This window comes from Alligator sinensis, unplaced genomic scaffold, assembly GCF_000455745.1.
Source record: "Alligator sinensis unplaced genomic scaffold, ASM45574v1 scaffold67_1, whole genome shotgun sequence".
NCBI classification, from domain to species: Eukaryota; Metazoa; Chordata; order Crocodylia; family Alligatoridae; genus Alligator; species Alligator sinensis.
Genome location: NW_005842111.1, coordinates 1457439 through 1478605, shown reverse-complemented (window position 1 = coordinate 1478605; position 21167 = coordinate 1457439). Strand labels below are relative to the sequence as shown.

Below are 21167 nucleotides of genomic sequence, written 5' to 3'. Positions count from 1 at the left end.
TACAAATACATGTCTGGACTACTGCAAGTTTCACTTAATCCAGTAGCATGAATTTAGGGCAGAGTGCCTGTGTTTCATGTGCTCTCAATGGAGGCAGGCAGCTGGGAGGAGGATGTTGCTTAATTCAAATGACAGGACCAGACCTGTAGTTTGGACTGTGGAACTAGACAAGGACAGGAAGTCTTGGGGGAGTGGAAGGAGACTGGAGCAGGTATGCCAACTGTCTGTAAATTTAAGGACATGCCATGAAAACAGATCCTAAAAACACCTGTCTGTAAAAACATGTTCTCTTCCATAAAAACATGAAGCTGCCAAAGCTTTAAGCCCCATAGCAAGTAAAAAGCTGGAGCAACACAGAGAGACAGATGGAGTAGAACTGTGCCACCTGCTACCTGAATGGGAGCACAGCACTCTGCACCTACGGAGCTTTGCCACCCACCAGAACCTGTGCTGCTACTGGATCCCTATGCCCATCTCCTGCCTCTAACAGCTGCTTGCATCAAAGGTGCAGGGATGGGGGCAGTGTGGGTGGGGTGGAGTAAAGCCAAGAATTTAGGAATGGCAGTAAAGGGTGTCCATGCCAGGCCAATATGAGCAGGGCTGGAGGCAGTAACATTGGGGGTGGGTTGGAGGTGGGCAGCTGGGTGAAGTTAAGGATGTCAGGGAGTAAGGGGGCCCTGTGATGGGGGCAGCAAGGTGTAATACTATTGCAGAAGTCACACAGGGCTGCCATTCCAATAATATTTTTAAATGACAGTAAAAACATGTCAGTTATAAAAGCATTTCTCTACACTCAGAACAAAAAAAAATATTGGGCTGGCAACCCTGGGTGGAGGCTGGCCAGGGGAACCTGAATGGGTGGCTGAACAAGGTAGTTCTAGGAACTGAGGATGATATTTGATGAATAAGCCCATAAAGAAAACTGGGAATAGGAATAAGAAACATTGGAGACAGGGAACTTGATCAGGTGGACAGAAGCTAGAGAGTGTAAAGAGTGATTGGATGTTGAGTCAGAAAGATAGGGAATGGAAACTTGCTGAATAAGTACAGGGAGTGGGGATACTGAAAGGAGCAGCGTGGGACTGGCTAGGTGAGGAGAATAACACTAGGGAAGAGACAAGGTTCTGAGGGGTCAGACTTTAGGCAGATACGTCCATGTTCAGATCACATTCCTCTCCAGAATTTGGAATTAAATTTAAGATCCCCAAACCTTACCATTCCTCTTCTGTCAGCAAACATCTATGAAACTGCCCTTACACATACAAAGGAAGACCTACAAACAACCCATAACTGCTTCTCTCAAGCATACCAGTGCCTGGGACTGACGCTTAATATCAGAAAAACAAGGTGTTTCACGAGCTTGGTCCAGGCCAATCAATTGCACTGGCAAAGATCCTCATTGATGGACGGGAGCTAGAAAATAGTGCGCACTTTGCATACCTTGGCAGCCATCTCTCAAAGACGGCCAATAAGGAGATTCAGTACAGGATTCAATGTGCCAGCTCTTCGGAAGACCAAACAATGGTGTGTTCAATGATCACAACATCAGGACTCAAGCAAAGCTCCTCCTATATAAGGCACTGGCTATATATATACAGCTATATAAATCTAACTCTTCTCTATGGTTGTGAAGCTTGGGTGACCTACAGGGACCACCTGAAAAACCTGAAACACCATCACCATCACAGAAGATCTTTGGAATTAAGTGGGATAATCACTGCATGAATGCCAGTGTCCTCACTAGTGCTAACACCACCAGTATGGAAGCACTGATTATTCAACATCAGTTGTGGTGGACAGGGCACTGTGTGCATGTTGTATGTTTACCAAAACAACTGCTATACTCTTGACTCAGCCAAGGACAAAGGACATGCAGGAGCCACAGGAAATGCTTCAAGGATACCCTCAAGGCTAACATTAAGAAGTGCAGCATTGACACCACAAATTGGGAAAAAATTAGCCTGGGACATGGCTACGTGGTGATGCCTTGTAAGAAAAGGTACATCATACTTTGAAGAAAACCGTCTTGCCCCAGAGGCAGGAAAATGACAGAAACGGAAGGGAAGGAAATAACCACCAACTGTGGTATTTGCCAGAATCTGCAGCTCTAGGACTGGCTTTCTTAGCCACAAATGGACTCATTTACAACCCTTCACTCAACCATGAGGGATTGCCACTGCTGAGGAAACTCACTGGCAAACTGTGTAACTCACTTCCCTCTGGTGCTGCTCCAGAGAGTGGATGGACAGTCTATTATTATTATCATCAGTTGAATCAGTATCTTAAATATGGAAAGAGCATTAAAAGAACATTTTAAGGTTAAAAAAAAATCAAGCACTCAAAATTCAGGTCTGCTAGAATTAGTGATCTATGCAACATTACTATGTAGGCAAGATTCTTTGGTTAGATGTGATATCTTTTATTAGATCAACTGAATTAGCTTATTAGACCAACTGATTTGGTCTAATAAAAGATATCACATCTAACCAAAGAACCTTGCCTGCCTGTGTCCTTAGACCAACATGGCTACAACCAAAAACCCAGCAACATTAGTATGTATGCATTCTGATACAGAGTTTGGTTATAAAAGACCATGTTCTTTTCTTCTTCCTCTACTGTTTTCCTCTGGGGAAAGTAAGCTGATTTCCTCATAAGGAAAAAGAACAGGAACTGTTGCTTCCATTGACAAAACAATGAAGCATAACAATGAGTGCTATGGAATACCTTGAGTACTGTGGAATATCCTCCATAAATACTCTCATCAACAAACTATGTTTCCAACTATTCAGTTGGTCTAATACAAGATATTACATCTATCCAAAGAACCTTGTCTACCACACAATTCTCTTACGTTTCACTTACTTCCTTCAGTCTGCTAAATTGCTTAGGTCCTAAAAGATGACATTTTAGGTTTTCTTCTCTTTTAAATCTTGTACAATGAAACTAAGAGTTCAGACAGAAGTGCAGCTTCCAGCTGTAACTCAGAACATTTTTTGCAAAGCTGGGGGGACTCCGGCCACTTGCCCCACTCTCCAGGGGTGGGGATGGGACTCCAATACATTTGCCCCACTCTCCAGGGGGGCTGAAACCCCCCTCCCCCCCCCCAACTGAACTCCCTCTGCTCCCTTTCCCCCCTCCCATTCTGAAAACAGCAACAGGCTAGGAGTTTTTCAGACAAAAGGTACAAAGGATGCTACATTTTGAAACGTCTTTATCTGATATCTCCCTCTTGGGAGGGATGGGCTACATCTCTCCCCTAAAGGCAAGCATGTCTTTTCTTCCAGGTTAGCTGATCTTGTACGGTGTGCTTTAAACTAGCTTCATCGGGGGAAGGGGCCACAGGAGGACATGAGGACACCTCCCAATCAAGATGGGTGATGTGCACAAGGAGTATCCAGGTAAGTGACGGGGTCTGAATAGTCCTAAGAATCAGGGCGTGGTGCATGCACCAATACAAGGCCTTAAGTGCCTCTACACTAATGCTTGTAACATGGGAAATAAGCAGGAGGAACTCGCCCTCCGGATAGCTAGTACAAACCCAGACATAGTAGGGCTCACATAAACCTAGTGGGATTCATTCCACAACTGGGAGTTAAACATTAGGGGCTACAGACTATACAGGTGGGATAGAATGGAGAGGAAAGGTGGGGGTGTGGCACTCTACATCAAAGAGCAATACACATCCTCGACTAACAGGGGGGTCAGAGGAGGGGCAGGCTGAAGTGCTCTGGGTCAGATTACAGGGGGGTCATGGGGAAAGGAACTTAACAGTGGGGGTCTACTACAGACCACCCAACCAAGGGGAAGAGCTGGACCATGAATTCTTGGGTCAGCTTGCAGAGGCACTTAAGGCAAGGGATCTAGTCATCATGGGTGATTTAAATTACCCGGACATCTGCTGGGAGGATCAGTCAGCCAGGTCAGGCCACTCATGAAAGTTCCTTGCTGAGATACGGGACCTCCAATTAACCCAGGAGGTGCACAGTCCCACCAGGGGGAATGCCCTCCTGGACCTGGTCCTAGCCACAGGCAATGACCTGGTGAGGGGACTCCAGGTTCTTGACCACCTGGGGGACAGTGATCATCGCTTACTGGAATTCACTATCCAGCACAGGGTGTTAAGGGCCTGCAGAAAGGCAGAAGCCCTTGACTTCAAGAAGGCCAACTTCAACAAGTTGAGGAGATTGGTAGGAGGGGCACTGGGGTCCTGGAGGGTAGGGGAACCAGGTGTCCAAGATGAGTGGTCGTTCCTTAAGGAGACAATCCTCCGAGCCCAAGGGGTGACAGTCACAAAGAGAATCAAAGGGGGCAAGAGTGCTCAAAAGCCCCCCTGGCTCACCAAAGGCATTCAGGAATGCTGGAAAACCAACAGAGGTGTACACCTAGTGGAAGGGAGGGGCTATCACCAAAGAGGAGTATACCTCCATCGCTCAGTTTTGTAGCCTGACCAGCCCAATTGCCTTCTATGATCAGGTCACAAAATCATTGGATGCAGGTGTTGCGGTGGAGATAGTCTTTCTGGACTTCAGAAAGGCCTTTGACACTGTCTCCCACCCCATTTTCAGTAAAAAGCTAGGCAACTGTGGCATTGATGTTTACACAGTCAGATGGGTCACAAATTGGCTGAGGGGCTGCACCCAAGAGTGATGGTGGACAGGTCATATTCAACCTGGAGGGATGTCGGCAGTGGAGTCCCCCAGGGCTTGGTCCTCGGGCCCGCACTGTTCAATCTCTTTATTAGCGACTTGGACGAGGAGGTGAAAAGCACCCTGTTCAAATTCGCTGACAACACCAAGATTTGGGGTGAGGTGGGCACGCTAGAAGGGAGGGACAGGATACAGCTGGACCTGGACAGGTTACAGGGGTGGGTGAATGTGAACAGGATGGGATTCAATACTGAAAAGTACAGGGTGCTGCACTTGGGCAGTAAGAACCAGCAGCATACCTATAGGTTGGGGAACTCCCTTCTGGAAAGCACAGTGGCAGAAAGAGATTTTGGAGTCATTATTGATTCCAAAATGAACATGGGTCACCAATGTGAGGACGCGGTCAGTAAGGCCAGCCATACCTCGGCATGCATCCACAGATGCATCACAAGCAGGGCCAAGGAGGTGACCCGCCCCCTCTGTGTGACACTGGTCAGGCCGCAGTTGGAGTACTGTGTCCAGTTCTGGGCACCGCACTTTAGGAGAGATTTGGCCAGCATCGAGAGGGTCCAGAGGAGGGCCACTCGCATGATCTGGGGACAGCAGGGCAGACCCTATGAGGAGAAGCTACGGGACCTCAACCTGTTCAGCCTTCACAAGAGAAGGCTGAGAGAGGACCTGGTGGCTGTCTATAAACTTACCGGGGGGAGACCAGTGGGGAATGGGAGAGACCCTGTTTCCCCCGAGCACCTCCCGGAGTAACAAGGAATAACGGCCATAAGTTGTTTGAGAGTAGGTTCAGGCTGGACATTAGACGGCACTACTTCACAATCAGGGTGGCTAGGATCTGGAACCAACTTCTAAGGGAAGTGGTGCTGGTTTCTAATCTTGGGGGTCTTTAAGAGGAGGCTTGATAATTACCTAGCTGGGGTCATATAAATCCAGTATTCTCTCCTACCCAGGGCAGAGGGTTGGACTTGAACATCTACTTAGGTCCCTTCCGACCCTACATCTATGAATCTATGCAATGAGTTGTCAGATTCTCACATAATCAGCCATTTTTAAGCTGTTTGCAGGCGTGAACTTGTGTTTGGTCACAGCTATAAATTGCTTTCTGTGGTCATGTCAGGCAAAAATTGTCACTTCTGTTTGTACCCTATAATATCTACTAGCCCATTAACACTGTTTTTATGCACCAAAACTACCAGTCAATTGGCATCCATTACATTCAAGGTGAACATTGCCTAAGAAAAGAATGCAGGATTGGGTCCTAGTCAATCATCACAAACATTCAGGTAGGAAGAAGCAGAGTACATAGGTAGATATACTTGGAGATTCTTGCATCTACAAAAGGATTCTATTTTATTTCAGTAACTTTTAGCTGCTTTTTCACAGCATTTTGTTTGATAAAAGCTCTTGCAAATCTTTTACTTTTCTCTTTTTAAAACTAATTTTGCAAAGCAAATACCCTGGAAAAAGTTCTTACCTTTGCATTATAAGGGATATAGTGTTTTGATAAAGCCTCTGGAGTATGCATCCATGATTTGTCTGCAAAACAGAAAAATCAAAAAAAGACATGGATAATATTATTGATTTTTTCCTGTAACACTAATAAAATCTATCTGTAAATGTACCCATCACCTTAATTTTACTAGGTAAGTACCTATCAAAGCTATCAATAGACCCTTTCTCCCATATCATCTGAGAGCCTCACAAACCTTAATATATTAGGCAAAGTACTGTTATTTGTAGAGTTGAAAGCAAAGAAAGCAGCTGTCAGTTTTTAAAGGTAGTTAGGTGCCTAAAAATGCTGGAAGATGTCTAGCAGGAATTTTAAAATGCCTACATGTTCAATGCTCATTGATTTCTATAGATGTCCTTCTTCAACTTAGAATTCTGAAAAACCTCTTAAAAAAAATAAAAAAATCAGGCCCTGAATTACATATTGGTCCAGCACCTCATAGGAGGCATATTGAGTAGCCGTGATTGAATTTAGGTGTACCAACTTCCACACTAGTGCCAAAACCACCATTTTCTAAGCACTACCTTTATAGAGATGCTGAATGATGCATTCAAACATATACCATATTTGAACATTTGCAGACATACTATAATCTCTCTCACCAACATAAAAATAAATCAGCAGAGTTGACTGATACTGGATTGATGGCAGATACACAGCCATCTATATGCCTCCAGAGGCCTGTAGACAGGTCTCTATAATACATTTAAAATCATATAGTTTGGCTGTAAAGCGTCTCAGCGCTGTCTAGGTAATTTTCAATATACTAGAGAAATAATATTATAATAGCACTGACAAACTACAGTTAACGTTGTTTGCTAAGTAAAATTACTGCTGGAAAATGAAGGTCAAAATAATCTTGTAACTTCATTGTTTAGGCTAGAAAAGAGACAAATTTGATCACTCAAAAGATTCATAACTTTTTAATGATACATGGTAACTTGGATGCTTTTTCCTGGATGCACAGATCATTTCCCATGTTAAGCATTTTTATTGATCTCTGCAACACCAAGTCTCTTTCTTCACATAAAAGTGTTGCATGCATCTTAAGTGAGTTTTGCCCCTTTTCTTTCTGATATTTTCTGGCTAGAATATTGGTTGGACATTGTACTTATGATGTTTCTCTGTTTGTAGACTTTTAAACTTGTATAAAATTTTAAGTTGCTCTGTGTTTTCTTCCTTCATTTTTTATACATTTTTCAAAAAGTAATAACAATTATAAATCAATAAAACATTACACATTTCTACAGGGGAAAAAAATTACATTTTAGACTGCAGAATTACATACAGAATTTTAAAATTTACTTAATTTTTCATTTTATGCACTAAATAAACCTGCACATTTTCTTTTAATGAGAATCATGTCTAAGTAATGTCTCACTTGTCATGCTCTGAATCTTATTATGCATTGACAGCATGAGTTAATTGCTTTGTGAAATACATTAACTTTCTCTCTTTGTAATAACTATTTTTAAAATGTTTATTTTATGGAAAAGGATATCTTCTAAAGGTACAGAAGAAAAATTCTTTACACTTGAAATGTAGAAGTCCATAAAGTATGATTTGGAGAGAAAAATAGTTGGTGTTTTTAAAGGTATAATATTTAAAACTATTAGGCTGCAAAAAAATATTGCCCAGCCGTAAAACTTTTTATGGTGGGAAAAAAAATGCAAGCATACAGATGTCCTTGCCTTGTCATACCACAAATGCCCCAAAAGGGCTACACAACCATTTCTACTAATAGTTTCTGCCACTCTATTGCAGCTGACATCTGTATGTTAATGGTGCAACATGTGTGCCTTGGGAATTTGCCTGCAGGGGATTTCTGGGGCATGAGTTTCATGCTGCATGGCCCCGACCCCGGGCATGCATCTGCAAACACAGAACAGTGACCCCTTGCGGTGTTCCCAAAGCTTGCAGAAAGAAATATGCTTCAGGTTGGGACCTGGTTCAGGATCAGGTCCCTGGAGCCCTAGAAGCAGCAGTCGCTTGAACATGTTGGACAACAGCCCCAGGTAACATGTATACTTGCCAATCAAATGGATCAGCTAAGCTGAAAAAAACCAGAATGAATCCTGTGCAACACACATTTGTTTTATTTCAAGGTGTAGCTCAGGTATAGAAGAGCAAAATTTATCACTTGTTCTTTAAAAGTAGCATGAATCAATATTTAATACAGTACTAAACAAAGGGGACTACTCTGCTCTAGTGATACTGGCTTTGCCTGTATTCCAGTGTAAATCATGGGTGAAGGTAACATCTGCTATAGAGGGCTCTAAATGCAATATAGTACCTTGTGTTCACCAGGAAGTAAAGACAACTTTAAAAAATAATAATCTAGTATGAGGTTGACAGCAAAGGAAGAAAAATATCACACGAGTAATTTGGTGTCTTATTACTAAAGCATATATTTTTAAAGGTCATTACATTGCTGAGAGGGAAATAAAGTAAAAAAAAGGGCCAGTGAGGAGGTTAGTAGAGGCTTCAGATAAAAAAGGAACAGTTGGACAAGGCCTTTAAGTGGATGCTATCCCAGAGCAGTACATGCTTGTATAGTAACACCTGGCTTGAAGTATTTATGTAAAATATTAATGACAATGTACTTCTGCATTTCTAGGCCACACAATTTTTCATAAACTATAAGATGCCAGAAAGTGTCTACATCCATAAATATAAGTCTTTGATGAGAAGGAGTGACAGTCAACTCCCTTGAAAAACTGCAAAAAGTTATTTGGAAGGTTAGCAAAAATAATGATCTTTTCCTGATTTCTAAAGTAATTTTACAGCCAAATACTGTAACTAATGCTCAAATTATTCTTGGAAATCAAGGTGAGTTTAAAAAAAAAAAAAATCTTTCCCTCTTACTATCAAAACCAGCTAACTGGTCTTGTAGTTATGACATCTAACTATGGAAAAAGGATTAAAGCCTAACCTAAATAAAGTCAATGGAAATGCTCAACTGCTTACTGACTAACTCTAAACTGCACCATAGCAGTGGCAGGGATTGTAGTAATAGTATAAGAAGAGAATACTGTTAATAATATTTTCATGACTGGCACATTTATATGCGTATAACAAACACTGGATGGAGGTTTCCTAATTAAAAGAAATAAAGGGAGAATTTCTCTGGTACTCTAGGCAGATAATTGCTAAAAGCTAGTTATATTTTGATTTTCTAGAGGATTGGACCCTTGCCTTTCACTAGGAAAGTCTAACTGAACAAGAAACAGTTCCTACTGTATAACAGAAAGCACTGGTTATAAACAGACATCATCTATGGAGCAGGATCAGCTGTGCCAGGATGAATCTCAGCAGAAACATTTTTGGGCACCTGGAGCACAACAGTGGGCGAGGGCAAATGTTTGATCACAACTTGTGCTGCCATCATCTATTTATGGTGGCACAAGAGCGATGTCTGTTTATACCCTCTGTGACATTAAAAGTAAATTCACACTAGCGTTAAACTCTCATTTCCTGGACCTGATCATGGCTGCAGATTGGCAGCACCATCTGTATTAACTCTGTATCATGAAACAGAATAAAGGATAGGGGGGAAAAAATCACATAAAGCATGAAGATATTCTGGAAAAGCCTGTTAAAAATCACCAGAAATCTTTCAATCTAAATAGAACAATTTTAGACAAATAAAACCCAAGAGATGTCAGAGATATTGCACCGAAAACTCATACTGAAAATTATGAGAAAACATAACAGGAATATTCAATTTAATAGTTGAATGATTTTAAGGATAACATGCAGTTTGCTGTGCTGTTTCATCCCGTTCTTTTAACATTAATTTTAACCGAGGTTCATGGTTTAGTACTTGATTATTCATTCTGAAATAATAAATATAATATAGGGTTTTGAAATGCAATTGACAAAACAAACAGCTGACATTTCTATTATTATTTATCTTTTGTATAGTACCAACTGTGTGCTAGGCACTTTACCAACATGTAAAACAGCAGGATCTCAACAAAAGAGCTTAAAATCTAAATAAAATAAAGGCTGACAAATACCCGCACATAAGGGATTAAAGGCTGAAAATAAAATGCTGCAGTGTAATAGGCTTCAGTTTTCCTGGCTGCTAAAGGCACTAATAGATGTATAGCTTTTGCTAGGCTTGGTAGGCTGAATAATGTAAAAGCACCATGTAGGCACAACAGTGAAGTGCATCATAAGCAATCCTACTGTTTAAATTAAGAAGGAACTTGGGAACTTTGTACACTAAAGAAGTGCTTATATAGGGGCCATAGCTAAAAGGCCACAAGTTTTGAGTATTATGAATATTAGCCACGCACAACACATTAAAACATATAAATAAAATTATATTCTAAATGTTTTAAAGTACACAGGAATGAGGTAGAAGGAAAAATTGGTTGTGCAGTAAGTTCCATACCATCCTGCTAGCCTACAGTAGCAAAAAAGGGTGGGACTGGGGACAGCTTAGAGCTGTGCTATACAGAGGTGTGAGACACAAACATGTATATTGTGGCTAGCATCAGACCACGACTTTTTGTTGAGGCTGTACACTAACGTGTGATAGCAAGGTCCTTTTCCTATGACTGTCTTTCCTCTGACAGTACTAATAAACTGCTCTGGAACTGAGCCCTCCTCTACCTCCTCCTAAACCAGACTTGAAAATTTGAGAGACCAGAGGAATTTAAGGGAATTAGGCAACTACATATCTTTAAGGAAGCTGAAAAGGAACTGGTTCCCTGAGGTAACAAGTACACCTTCCAGAGTGAATATGTATTCTTTAATTACCTTAACTGTCTAACAATTGCTCATTGCATCATATCTGCATATACTTCAGAGGTGTGGTGGATATGGAAGGACCCTTGCAACCAACATCCTTTGTGTTTTAATTATAGCACAAATCCTGCAGTTCCTATTCATATAAAAAAACCCACACAGACACTGATATTAAGAAGGTGTGGCCCACTGCAATCCATAAAACATCTATGTTCCTTAGAACTGGTTAATGGTAACAGGAAATTAGATCGTGGTCCTACTGACCCTTCACATGGAATCTGCTGGATATGACAAAAATGGCTGTCACAGACAATGTTCCCTCTAAGGAGCAGCGGTTTGTGAGCGCACCACCTTGGTCCGTGAGCGCACCGCCTCGGTCCAGCATGGGACATTTACCGAAGACGGCTGAGGGCTGGGAGCCGGGGCCAGGGGCTGGAGCTGAGGCCAGATGCTGGGGGCTAGTGGTGGGCTGGGGGCTGAAGCCAGGGGCCAGGAGCCGGAACCAGAGCCGAGGGCCAGAGGTGGGAGCGCGGGCTCCCCGGCTCTGGGGAAGTGCTCCACTCCCCGTCATCAGGGCCAGGGAGTGGAGCACTTCCACAGAGCCAGCGGAGCCTGTGCCAGCCGCTTGCACCAGGCCTCCACCCTGCCTTGCCTCGCCTCACCTCACCTCACCTTGGGAAGGAGCCGCTGCCTGCCCAGTGAGGCTCCTCTGGCTCTGGGACACACCCCCCTATCCCACGCCCCCACTGCTCAAGCAGGGATCCTCCCCCACTCCTCCCTCCCATCTCCTACAGCACGGACCCCAGCCCCACGGTCCCTAGGCACATGGTATGCTAGCTAATGCTGAGAGGTGTCTGTGTGTGTCTCTTTCCAATTTCACTGGCACAGGCAGAGAGCACAGTGACCACTTAGGGCTATTTGGAGCTAATCAACAGGTCAGCAGGTAAGCTGTTTAAGAAGAGTTTGAAGTAATGGAAAGAGCATGTTGTTTTGCTGATGAGGTGATAATCATTGTTATCAGTCCCCTGCTGGCTTGCTCAACTGTCAGTTCGCTGCAGACAGTATAAAAAAGCAGGGAGAGCGAGATTGAAAAGCTCTGTATCATCAACAGATGCACGCTCTGCACACCCCACCTTGCCTCAGTGCTAGCAGGAGGCTAGGGTCTGGCAACAATCCTGGTACTTGAGCAGCCAGCAGGGAAAAGCCTGGGACCCTGCAGGCAGATCTCCCTCATCAGAGAGTCCTCCAGGGCCTGGCCACGCCCCTCTCAGCTCAGCAGTGTGGAAGGAAGGGAGGGCTGTTCTAGTGTCCCCTCAGCTTCTAGCCTGAGCCATTGCAGGCATGTGCCTGAATTTCCTCAGTCCAGAGAGAATGTCTGTTCCGTCAAAAAGCAGTTCAGCCTAACCAGATTAGATTAACCTGCAAAGACTGAATCAATTCAGACTCAGGCTTTTTTAATGTTTCCTAGCCCCTGTGCCCTAGTCAGCTGGGGTAGCATCTACACGTGCACTGCTGCACATGAAAAAATCTGCAGCAGGGTAGTACTTGTATTTTACAAGACTACCCTGCTGTGGAGTTTATTAGTTTTGTGCACCCTAACAGGGGCACATGTGGAGATGCCAAGACATTTACTGCGCATTTAATTAGTCAACTGCACAGTAAATGTCTTATATTGAAGGACCCAAGCACTGGGCAGTAATTTTTATCACGTGATAATTACTTTGCACATGGGGCCAGTCTAAATTTACTGTGTGATTGACCAGTTAATTGCGTAATATAGTAGGTGGGCTTACTGTGCTCTAGAATGATATCTTCAATCATACTGTAATGCTCTGGATGGGCTGCTTCCTAAATCAGAAGCCGTGTAGCCTTAGGCAGACTAACCGGTCTCATCATTCAACAGTGTTGAGTGCACCTGAAATGTTGTGTGAATGTAGCTGCATTGTTTCTGGTTTAGGAAGGAGCCCACCCAGACCTGGGAAGCATGTTTGAGGACAGCACTTTGAAACAGGATAAGTTTACTGTTTAGATGCGACTTTGGGTGCCCTGATTATTCATGCCAGACTTCTCCACAGTTAAGACTGCTCCCTTGCAGGTCTCATCATAAAGAGTTAGAAAAAGTACTATATTCAATGCAATGTACAACATGCTATAATACTGTGAACCTGACACCTAAAGGGTTGTCTTTCATCCCATGAAAATACAACAGTTTCTAGGAAGCATATCCTGAATTTTTTATTCATGTCTTATTAAAATAAAACTCTCCTTGATATCAAGAAATATTTTGGCTGAGTACGGAAAAGTTATGACTCTGGGGTTACTTTTTTACTTGTGTGATCAAGTTTTCTATTAAAGAAAGATCTTACAAATGAACAAGTTTATAGAGTCTTCTCAAGAAGAGAAAGCTCCTTAGGGTCAGTACCTATAACTGTATTAATGATTCAGGACCAGACATCATATTATTCACTTCCAGACAATAACATTCTTTTTTTGAACTTGGTTATCTATCTTCATATCAGTAAAAAAAAAAAAGTTCACCACTGTGCACATAAAAATTACCATTCTGCTGTTCATCTAGTAATATATCCTCCCTCCATTAGTAACTTACTGCAAAGAAAGGCAAGCTCCTGACAACTGCATTTTCATTAATTATGCAGTGTTGTACATAAGGTTAAAAAAATTCTTGATCCCTGCAGGCCATGGAGTTTATGCCCTGAAACATGAGATTTGATTACGGCTATCATAGTTTCACCTACACAAAGTTTCCCCAATGTTATTAATGACCATAAATTTATCCAAGCCTTTCTATAATCAAATCATGGATTTGTTTCAATGACCTTCTCAGGGAGTAAATTACAGACACTGACTATAACCTGAGTGTTTAATAACAGCAATGTATTAAAGTTATTACTAGGTAACTATGATTAAGTGTGCTTTCAAAATTATGAAACAAATTCTGCCCTCAAATAGGTACAGAAAAGTCCCATTGATAGATCTAATTTTTTTTTTAATGTGGTTCATTTTTTCTTTTGGGTTTTTTGTTTTTTGTGCGTGTGGGTGTTTTGTTTTGTTTTTTTCATGAAGGCTAAAATGATTCTTGAAGACAATTTATTCTTTACCAAGACACTGAAGTCTTATCTTCCTATAACAGAATGGGTTTTGCAGAATGTCAAGCTTTCCAGTGTCCTTCATTATGAGATTCAGGGCCTTATGAATGACTGTAAATGACTGCTTATTTAAATGACAAAATGCTGTTAAAGCAATATTAAATTTTCATAGCTACAAAACATAAAAAGTGAGGAAATGCAAACACTGGATTCAAATAGTGACATCATCTCAACCCTATCATACATCCTATGCATTTTTGTTATACGTTTTAGAAGATGAATAGCAATATTAGGTTATATACTGTACCAAAAAAAATACAGAAATATAATAATACAATTCCTCATTTTTTGTGGTACAGTGTTCACGAGCCATGCCTGGTACCTCAACGCATGCAGAAAAAACATTTAAAGCTGTGTCTATGGCCGGATCGTTGATTCTCCGAATCAGCACTGAATCTTCAGATTTGGATCTGGACAAATCAAACTGGGACAGTGATCTAAATCAACAAATCAAATCACTGTCCCTGATTCAGGCCAAATCTGAATTGAGTAGGGCCTATTTTGCACACCCCTGATATACAGTAAAGTTAGAATTTTTGCATCCATGTACAAACTAAAATGTGTCAATACAAATAGTAAAGTGTTTGTCTGTGGCAAGTGCAGAACTACATATTTTATCTTTGTAAATGTGGAGGTGGACACACACATCTCCTATTAGTTAACATCTCCTGTTACTTAAAATTGCCAATAGCTCAAATTAAGAACAAGACCTTAAAAAGGAGATACGGCAAAATGCTGTTTTTATTGATTACATGAAACAGATACATAAGCTTGGACACACCAGTCATGCAAACAGGCATATACAGACAAACAGACAAAACTACTTCAGTAAGATGTTATAGTTACCAGCAGATGTTACTCGATATTAGCACTGGATGGCTGGGTCCAGGCTTATTGGGGAAAGCTAGGAGCGGGGGAAGAACAGTCATGCATGCCTGTGCTCCATGAGGTTGCAGAGAGTGGATTCCGCATCTTGGCTTGTCTGCATCTCACTTTTATAGAGATTTCAAGTCTTTGTTCAGCACTGGGGTTTTTTCATGCTTTAATTAGAAGTTGTTTCTTCTTGTTATCTCAACTTGAGGTCATTCCAGTAAAGATGGTTATCTCCGCTGAGGTCATTCCAGTAAAGTTTGTTATCTCTCCTGAAGCATTGTGTCCTTGATCTTGAAGCATTGTGTAGGTCAAATGGCAGGATATGCAAAATTCCTTCTTCTTTGTACCTGATCACAGACGAGTTCTTCAGCCATCCATTAATTAGCTTAATTAGTTTACTGTCGGGTAACTTACACATCGGCGTGTTGTTGCTTACACAGTCAGTTAAATCTTCTTCTGTTGTCATGCAAATAGTTACCATTCTTTTACCATTCACCCTCTCACACAGACACTCAGGTACACAGAGCATACGAAGTTCATCAACTCATGTCAAGCAGGCACAAAATGGAGTTTTAGTTGTTCATAAAATCATAGATGTTTATCAATTCAATACCATCATGTAAGCATAATAACTAATATGCAAAAATTCATACTACACTCCCCTCAGCTCAGCACTGTACAAGGGAAAGCAGAGCTGCTCTGGAGCTCCCCCAGCTTTTAGCCTGAGCCACTGCAAGCATGTGCCTGCATTTCTTCAGTCCAGAGGGAATGTCTGTACAGTTGCAAATCAGTTCAATCTAGGCATGCTAAACTAACCTGCAAAGATTGAATCAAGTCAGGCTCATGTTTTTTGAATGTCTGTCCCTAGCCTTTGTCATCACAGACCCTCAGAAATCACATTGCCAAAGCCATCACTACTTCATGCAACCCAACTTCATTGCCTGCCTCAGATCCAGAGATGACAACTACTTTGCATTCGAAGGCCACAGAATGTTATCAGATTTCAGAGAAAGCAGGAGACCAAGCAACAAACCTGACTTTGCCACCCCACTGATACTTTCACTGCTCTTCAGTACTCAATGGAGGAAAGAATTTGGCCCCTACAAATTAAAGTAATGTCTCCTGAATTCTCCCTCTGATTTTACATATTTGTTCAGGAAACCTCTGTAGTCTATTGGAAATGGTATCTGTTGCAAAAGAGCCTTAGAAAAAAATACAATAGGCCTTCATCATTGAACTTTTGCTTTCACCTGTTGTCATGTTTCAAGCACCAGAAGAGCTAAAACTGAAATCATCTGGTAATCTTTCATGCAAAAAATAAGTCTAATGCTAGTAGCAGGTAATGATGATGAAGATGACAATGATAAAAACTGATTTCTATATCAAAAGCTGAGCGAGAGAACAAGGTAATTTAACTATTGATGCTCAACCTTCTGGTCACAGAGCCATGGCAATTAACACTCCTTGCTGCCAAATTTCTGAACCCATGGGGAGACCTGCAGGTTGGATGATGTAGCCCTGTAGGCTGGAGGTTCAGTACTACTGATTTATACAAGTGAAGTGGTTCAGCCCTGTTTGGCATGTATTACTGGACTTTTCACATGGTTCCAAATATTTGTTTCTGTACTGATGATTATCTGATGAAAAAGCAACAGACATATATTAGGTCCTGAGTTTTTCGACTGCATTGGCTTAGACCTGGTTTACTAATTAAACACATGGGAATAACTGATTGTGTGGGGAAAAAAATGTGTGTTTTAATATCTAAGAAAGAATACAATAGCAACAAAAAAAATCCAATGAATGAAAGACTAACTTTTAACATTATAGAAAAATAATATAATGTTCTATTCATAATGTTTAAAGGAAACTATCCAATAATATTTTTCTTTTATGGTTATTATTTTTTTCCTAATTTCCATTAGTTGAAATGCAATTGAAAATGTTTTTCTTAAAAATTGGTTAAAATTATATGCACCTAAAGAAGTATTATATCCAAAACAAAATTAAACAATAGAAAAATATTTTTATAGTTTTTGCCTCTACGTTGCATTTATTTCCTCCCCTTTTTATGACTTTACCTGTCTGTTTCCCATTGAAAAAAAATGAACAAGAAACCCCAAACATCTGTTGTCTGAGAAATAGGCAATGAATCTATAAAAACCCTCAAGATCATTTTATAGCCAGTGCATCCAATTCAGTTGTATTTTGTAACTTTTCCTCAAGTTACTCATGACATTTTAAACTTTGCCCATTATATCTTGTCCATCTACATTTCTATAAAAGGCTGCCATAAAGAACCATGTTGGTCTTGCTTATTTGTGTAGACAAATGCAATTTATAAAACTTTGAAATTTATAATAGGCTACTACTTTAATGTATTGCAGTTAATATTGCGGATTTATTCCATGATTCACTCAATACCTGGCAGAAATTATTTCCTTAAAAACTATGTATTTTTTTCTACATGAGTTAGAGTTTAGAATCTCTCTCAAAATCCTGGGATTAAACACATGTATTAGAATATAACAAACTATGGCTCAGATTCAATGGTAACTTACAATCTGGCCATGCACTGTAAAGTCAGGAGAATCTCCCAGAATTTGATTCAGTGCTGAATCTAACCCCCAGACAAATAAGTATAGCTGTCAGTTGCACAAATTGTTCTGTTCTATAACTGTGAGGTTAATTTTTTTTTTTAATTTTTTATTTCTGGTAGGCATCCTACCATGTCTGGATAAAGATTCTGCATTTAGTTATTCTTTGTTTAAATATATCCCTTCCCATTTGGCAGAAGAAGTATATCTTGTGCTTTAAATTAAACATAAACAAACAATAGTCCTTCTTATTAATTTTCCTGCTTATGCATGACTAATTAGTTTTAACAGTAATAACTATTAATTTGGGGTCCTGAAGCTAGAAAAGGGAGCAGAGCCTTTTTATGATCTATGCCCCAAAACAGCAATGATTACTTCTTTTAAATGAATTGTCTGTACGTTTTCTGGTTGCTTACCCCTCCCAGAGCCTGATTTTTCTACACAGGGGCAGATCCAGTATTTCCCCAAAGGGAGTGCTAGAGCAGCAACCACACTGCAGGGGTGGCTGCACCCCCTGCTCCCACCAGTGCAGAAAGACTATGACTTCAGAGTCTGTGGGGCCTTTTCTAAGACCCTAAAGCAGGCAAAAATCCTACCTCTCTTCCCCTTCCTGCTTAGAGATATTCCCCCTCCATTCTTGCTATCCCCTTCCCCTTGGGCCCTGCTGCTTTTTCCACTGTTCAGGGTCAGGAACCTCCAGAACCAGGTGGGCTCAGCTGGGAAGGGACAATGGCAACATGGAGGCTAGAGAGTAGTTTTCACCCCCCTGCCTGATTGTGGAACAGGCATGCTGCCACTATCTCTGTCCCCAGCTGAGCCCAGCCAATCAGGTAGGAGCCAGGAATGGTTCTGATGCTTCCCTATCCCTGAGACAGTGAGTCAAAGCAGGCAGGGAAGAAGCACACATTTGACCAGGAAAAGGAAGGGAGGGAGGATTTTCACTTGCTTTAGGGACTTTAAAAAGGTCCCTAGAGGTTCCTGTAGTGTGCACTAATCTAAGAGAGGGGTGCAGTGTCTTTGAACTGTACCCTCTTTGAATCTGCCCTGCTTCTACAGGTATGCATATATATGTATCAAGAAAAAATGGGTGAACCATTTCAGGTAGTGGCTCACCCAATACTCAGCCAGACTTTTGAGTATAAGAGTCACTTATATGCAATCACAAGATTTACAAAACTCTTTATTACTGGAAAATATATTCAATTCCCAGAAATGCTGACAAATAAGGTTGAACACAAATGACAAGAAACAGCAAAGAAGCCAAGAGTAGGAAGATCATGATCTCTGCCTACCACAGCTAATACTATTGTTCTGCTTAATCGGATAAAATGTTTTATAGTACTCATTCTACTTGAGCATGTACTATTATACAAACTAAATTAGGATGACACATGGTAAAGAATTGGCCAGGAACAGAAAAAATGAATCGTAGAAGATTGGAAAGTGACAGACAGATAGACATTTGATACTGTGTTAGCTTTAAAATGGTGGGATAAAGCAACAGGAAGTGATACAAAAATATGTTAGAAGGGGAAAAAAAAAAACATATCACTGAAATCTCAGTTTTGATTTATTTCTTTTTTGATCTTTTTTGCTAACTGCTAACTACCACTAACACCTAACTACCTCTCTCTCTCTCAGCAATTTTAGGAAATGCTACTGGTCTGTCTGGTTTTTCCTTCCTATAGGTAGACGAGCTGAAAATACACTGTTGGATTTATGTAATTGAACACATAAGAGACACATCTGTATCACTTTCAGGGTGCTAGACTGGGCTCTTTTAAAGAAATTGTTAAGACTACAATGAGAGGCTACGGGACCTGAACCTGTTCAGCCTTCACAACAGAAGGCTGAGGGGGGACCTGGTGACCATCTATAAACTCACTGGGGGGGACCAGAAGGGTTTGGGGGAGACCTTGTTTCCCCTAGCGCCCCCCAGGATAACAAGGAATAATGGCCACAAGTTGTTGGAGAGTAGGTTTAATTAGACATCCGTAGGAACTACTTCACAGTTACTGCGGCTAGGATCTGGAACCAACGTCCAAGGGAAGTGGTGCTGGCTCCTACCCTGGGGGTCTTTAAGAAGCGGCTCGATGCCTACCTGGCTGGGGGCATTTGGGCCCAGGTTTCTTCCTGCCCAGGCAGGGGGTCGGACGAGAAGATCTGCAAGGTCCCTTCCGACCCTACTTCTATGATTCTATGTGGTTTAATGGTAGGCATTAGTTTTGCACTACAAAGCCAGCTTTACTTAATATTTTCAATTCATATATATTTAAAATTTAGTGAAGATATAGCCCTTTCTTTTTCATTTGTGGTTAAATACAATATTTAGAATTAATATACAGTCTTCTCATTAAATAATTCACTAGTAAAAATAAGTATGGCTTTAGCAACAGTTTTAATAAACAAAAAAATTCTAAAAAACTCCATTTATTTATACTAAGCCATGATTCAATAGAAACTAACAATATGATTGTGGTATAATGCTGTAGTAATGCAGTGAAGCAGCAGGATATCAAGTTGCAACAATTCTTCAGCTGATTCAATCACATCTGTAATACAAACACTCCTCAAAAGGCTGGTGCTCTTTCACAGGATGCCTTCTCCACCTCACTCCCACTGGAGCCAGGCTAGCTGGAGGATTATAACTTCAATTTACTTTTGCAAAGGGAGATTAGTCCTAATAATCCTAAATCCACATAATAAAATCAGAAGGAATGCTTTCAGTGCTTGGAATTCTGGAACCAGTTCTCCCATGTACAGTATGAAAGCATACCAAAGCCATCTTAGTTTCAGAAATTCAAGATTTAGAAGGCACATACACAGCTTCAGTGCTAGAACTTGGCCAAATTCTTTAGTCCAAATTCAGAGAATCATAGAAAATGAGGGTTGGAAGGGACCTCTGGAGGTCATCTAGCCTAATCCCCTGCTCAAAGCAGGACCATCCCCAACTATATCATCCCACCCAAGGCTTTGTCTACCTGGGTCTTAAAAAACTCCAAGGATGGAGATTCCACAACCTCCTTGGGTAGCCTGCTCCAGTGCTTTACTACCTGTGCGGGCTGGGAGCGGTCTGAGGCCTTCGCGGGCGCGCGGCGGGCTGTGGCCAGCAGCCCTGGCATGCGGGTCGGGGAATGCAGGCCGGCGGACTAGAATTAGGCACGGACGCGTAGCGGTTGATTAAAGATTATTTTACTTACACTGTAGATGGTCACGGTGCAGGCAGTAGAAAACTTCGCTTAAGTTGCAGTTACAAAACTCGTACGAACAAGACCTGTAGAAAAACTCGAGCCTCTTGAAATAACTCGGGCAGAGCTCTGGATACAAACACACACGAAGCTTGCTAGGCTCCGTGAAACAAGCGCGCAGGGAAGGGGTTCCTCGAGGGATGGCGCTCGGCGACGGGGAGAGGCTAGAGGTTGATCAGACCCCTATATCTTTCTTAAGGCACACGCTGGGTTTGTTAAGCTCCGCAGCGCTTAGAGTTCTTCACAAGATGGATGTGAAGTTGTCCTCCTCCACGAGATGGTTGTGGAGTCCTCCAACTTGGGCAGAAACCACTCAAGCCTCTTATACAGCTAGCAAGCCAATCACTAGCCACCATGTG

At 41.6% G+C, this 21167-nt stretch overlaps 1 protein-coding gene across 3 annotated transcripts in view; it reads right to left on the bottom strand.

Annotated features, from left to right (window-relative positions):
• Positions 1-21167, bottom strand: part of GULP1 (GULP, engulfment adaptor PTB domain containing 1) — a 322650-nt gene that overhangs the window by 133082 nt on the left and 168401 nt on the right. For all 3 annotated transcript variants that reach the window (XM_006024632.3, XM_025205329.1, XM_025205330.1), the window contains one exon: positions 6133-6194. In XM_006024632.3, coding sequence (XP_006024694.1) covers positions 6133-6194 — 62 coding nt within the window. The remainder of the gene's footprint in view (positions 1-6132; positions 6195-21167) is intronic.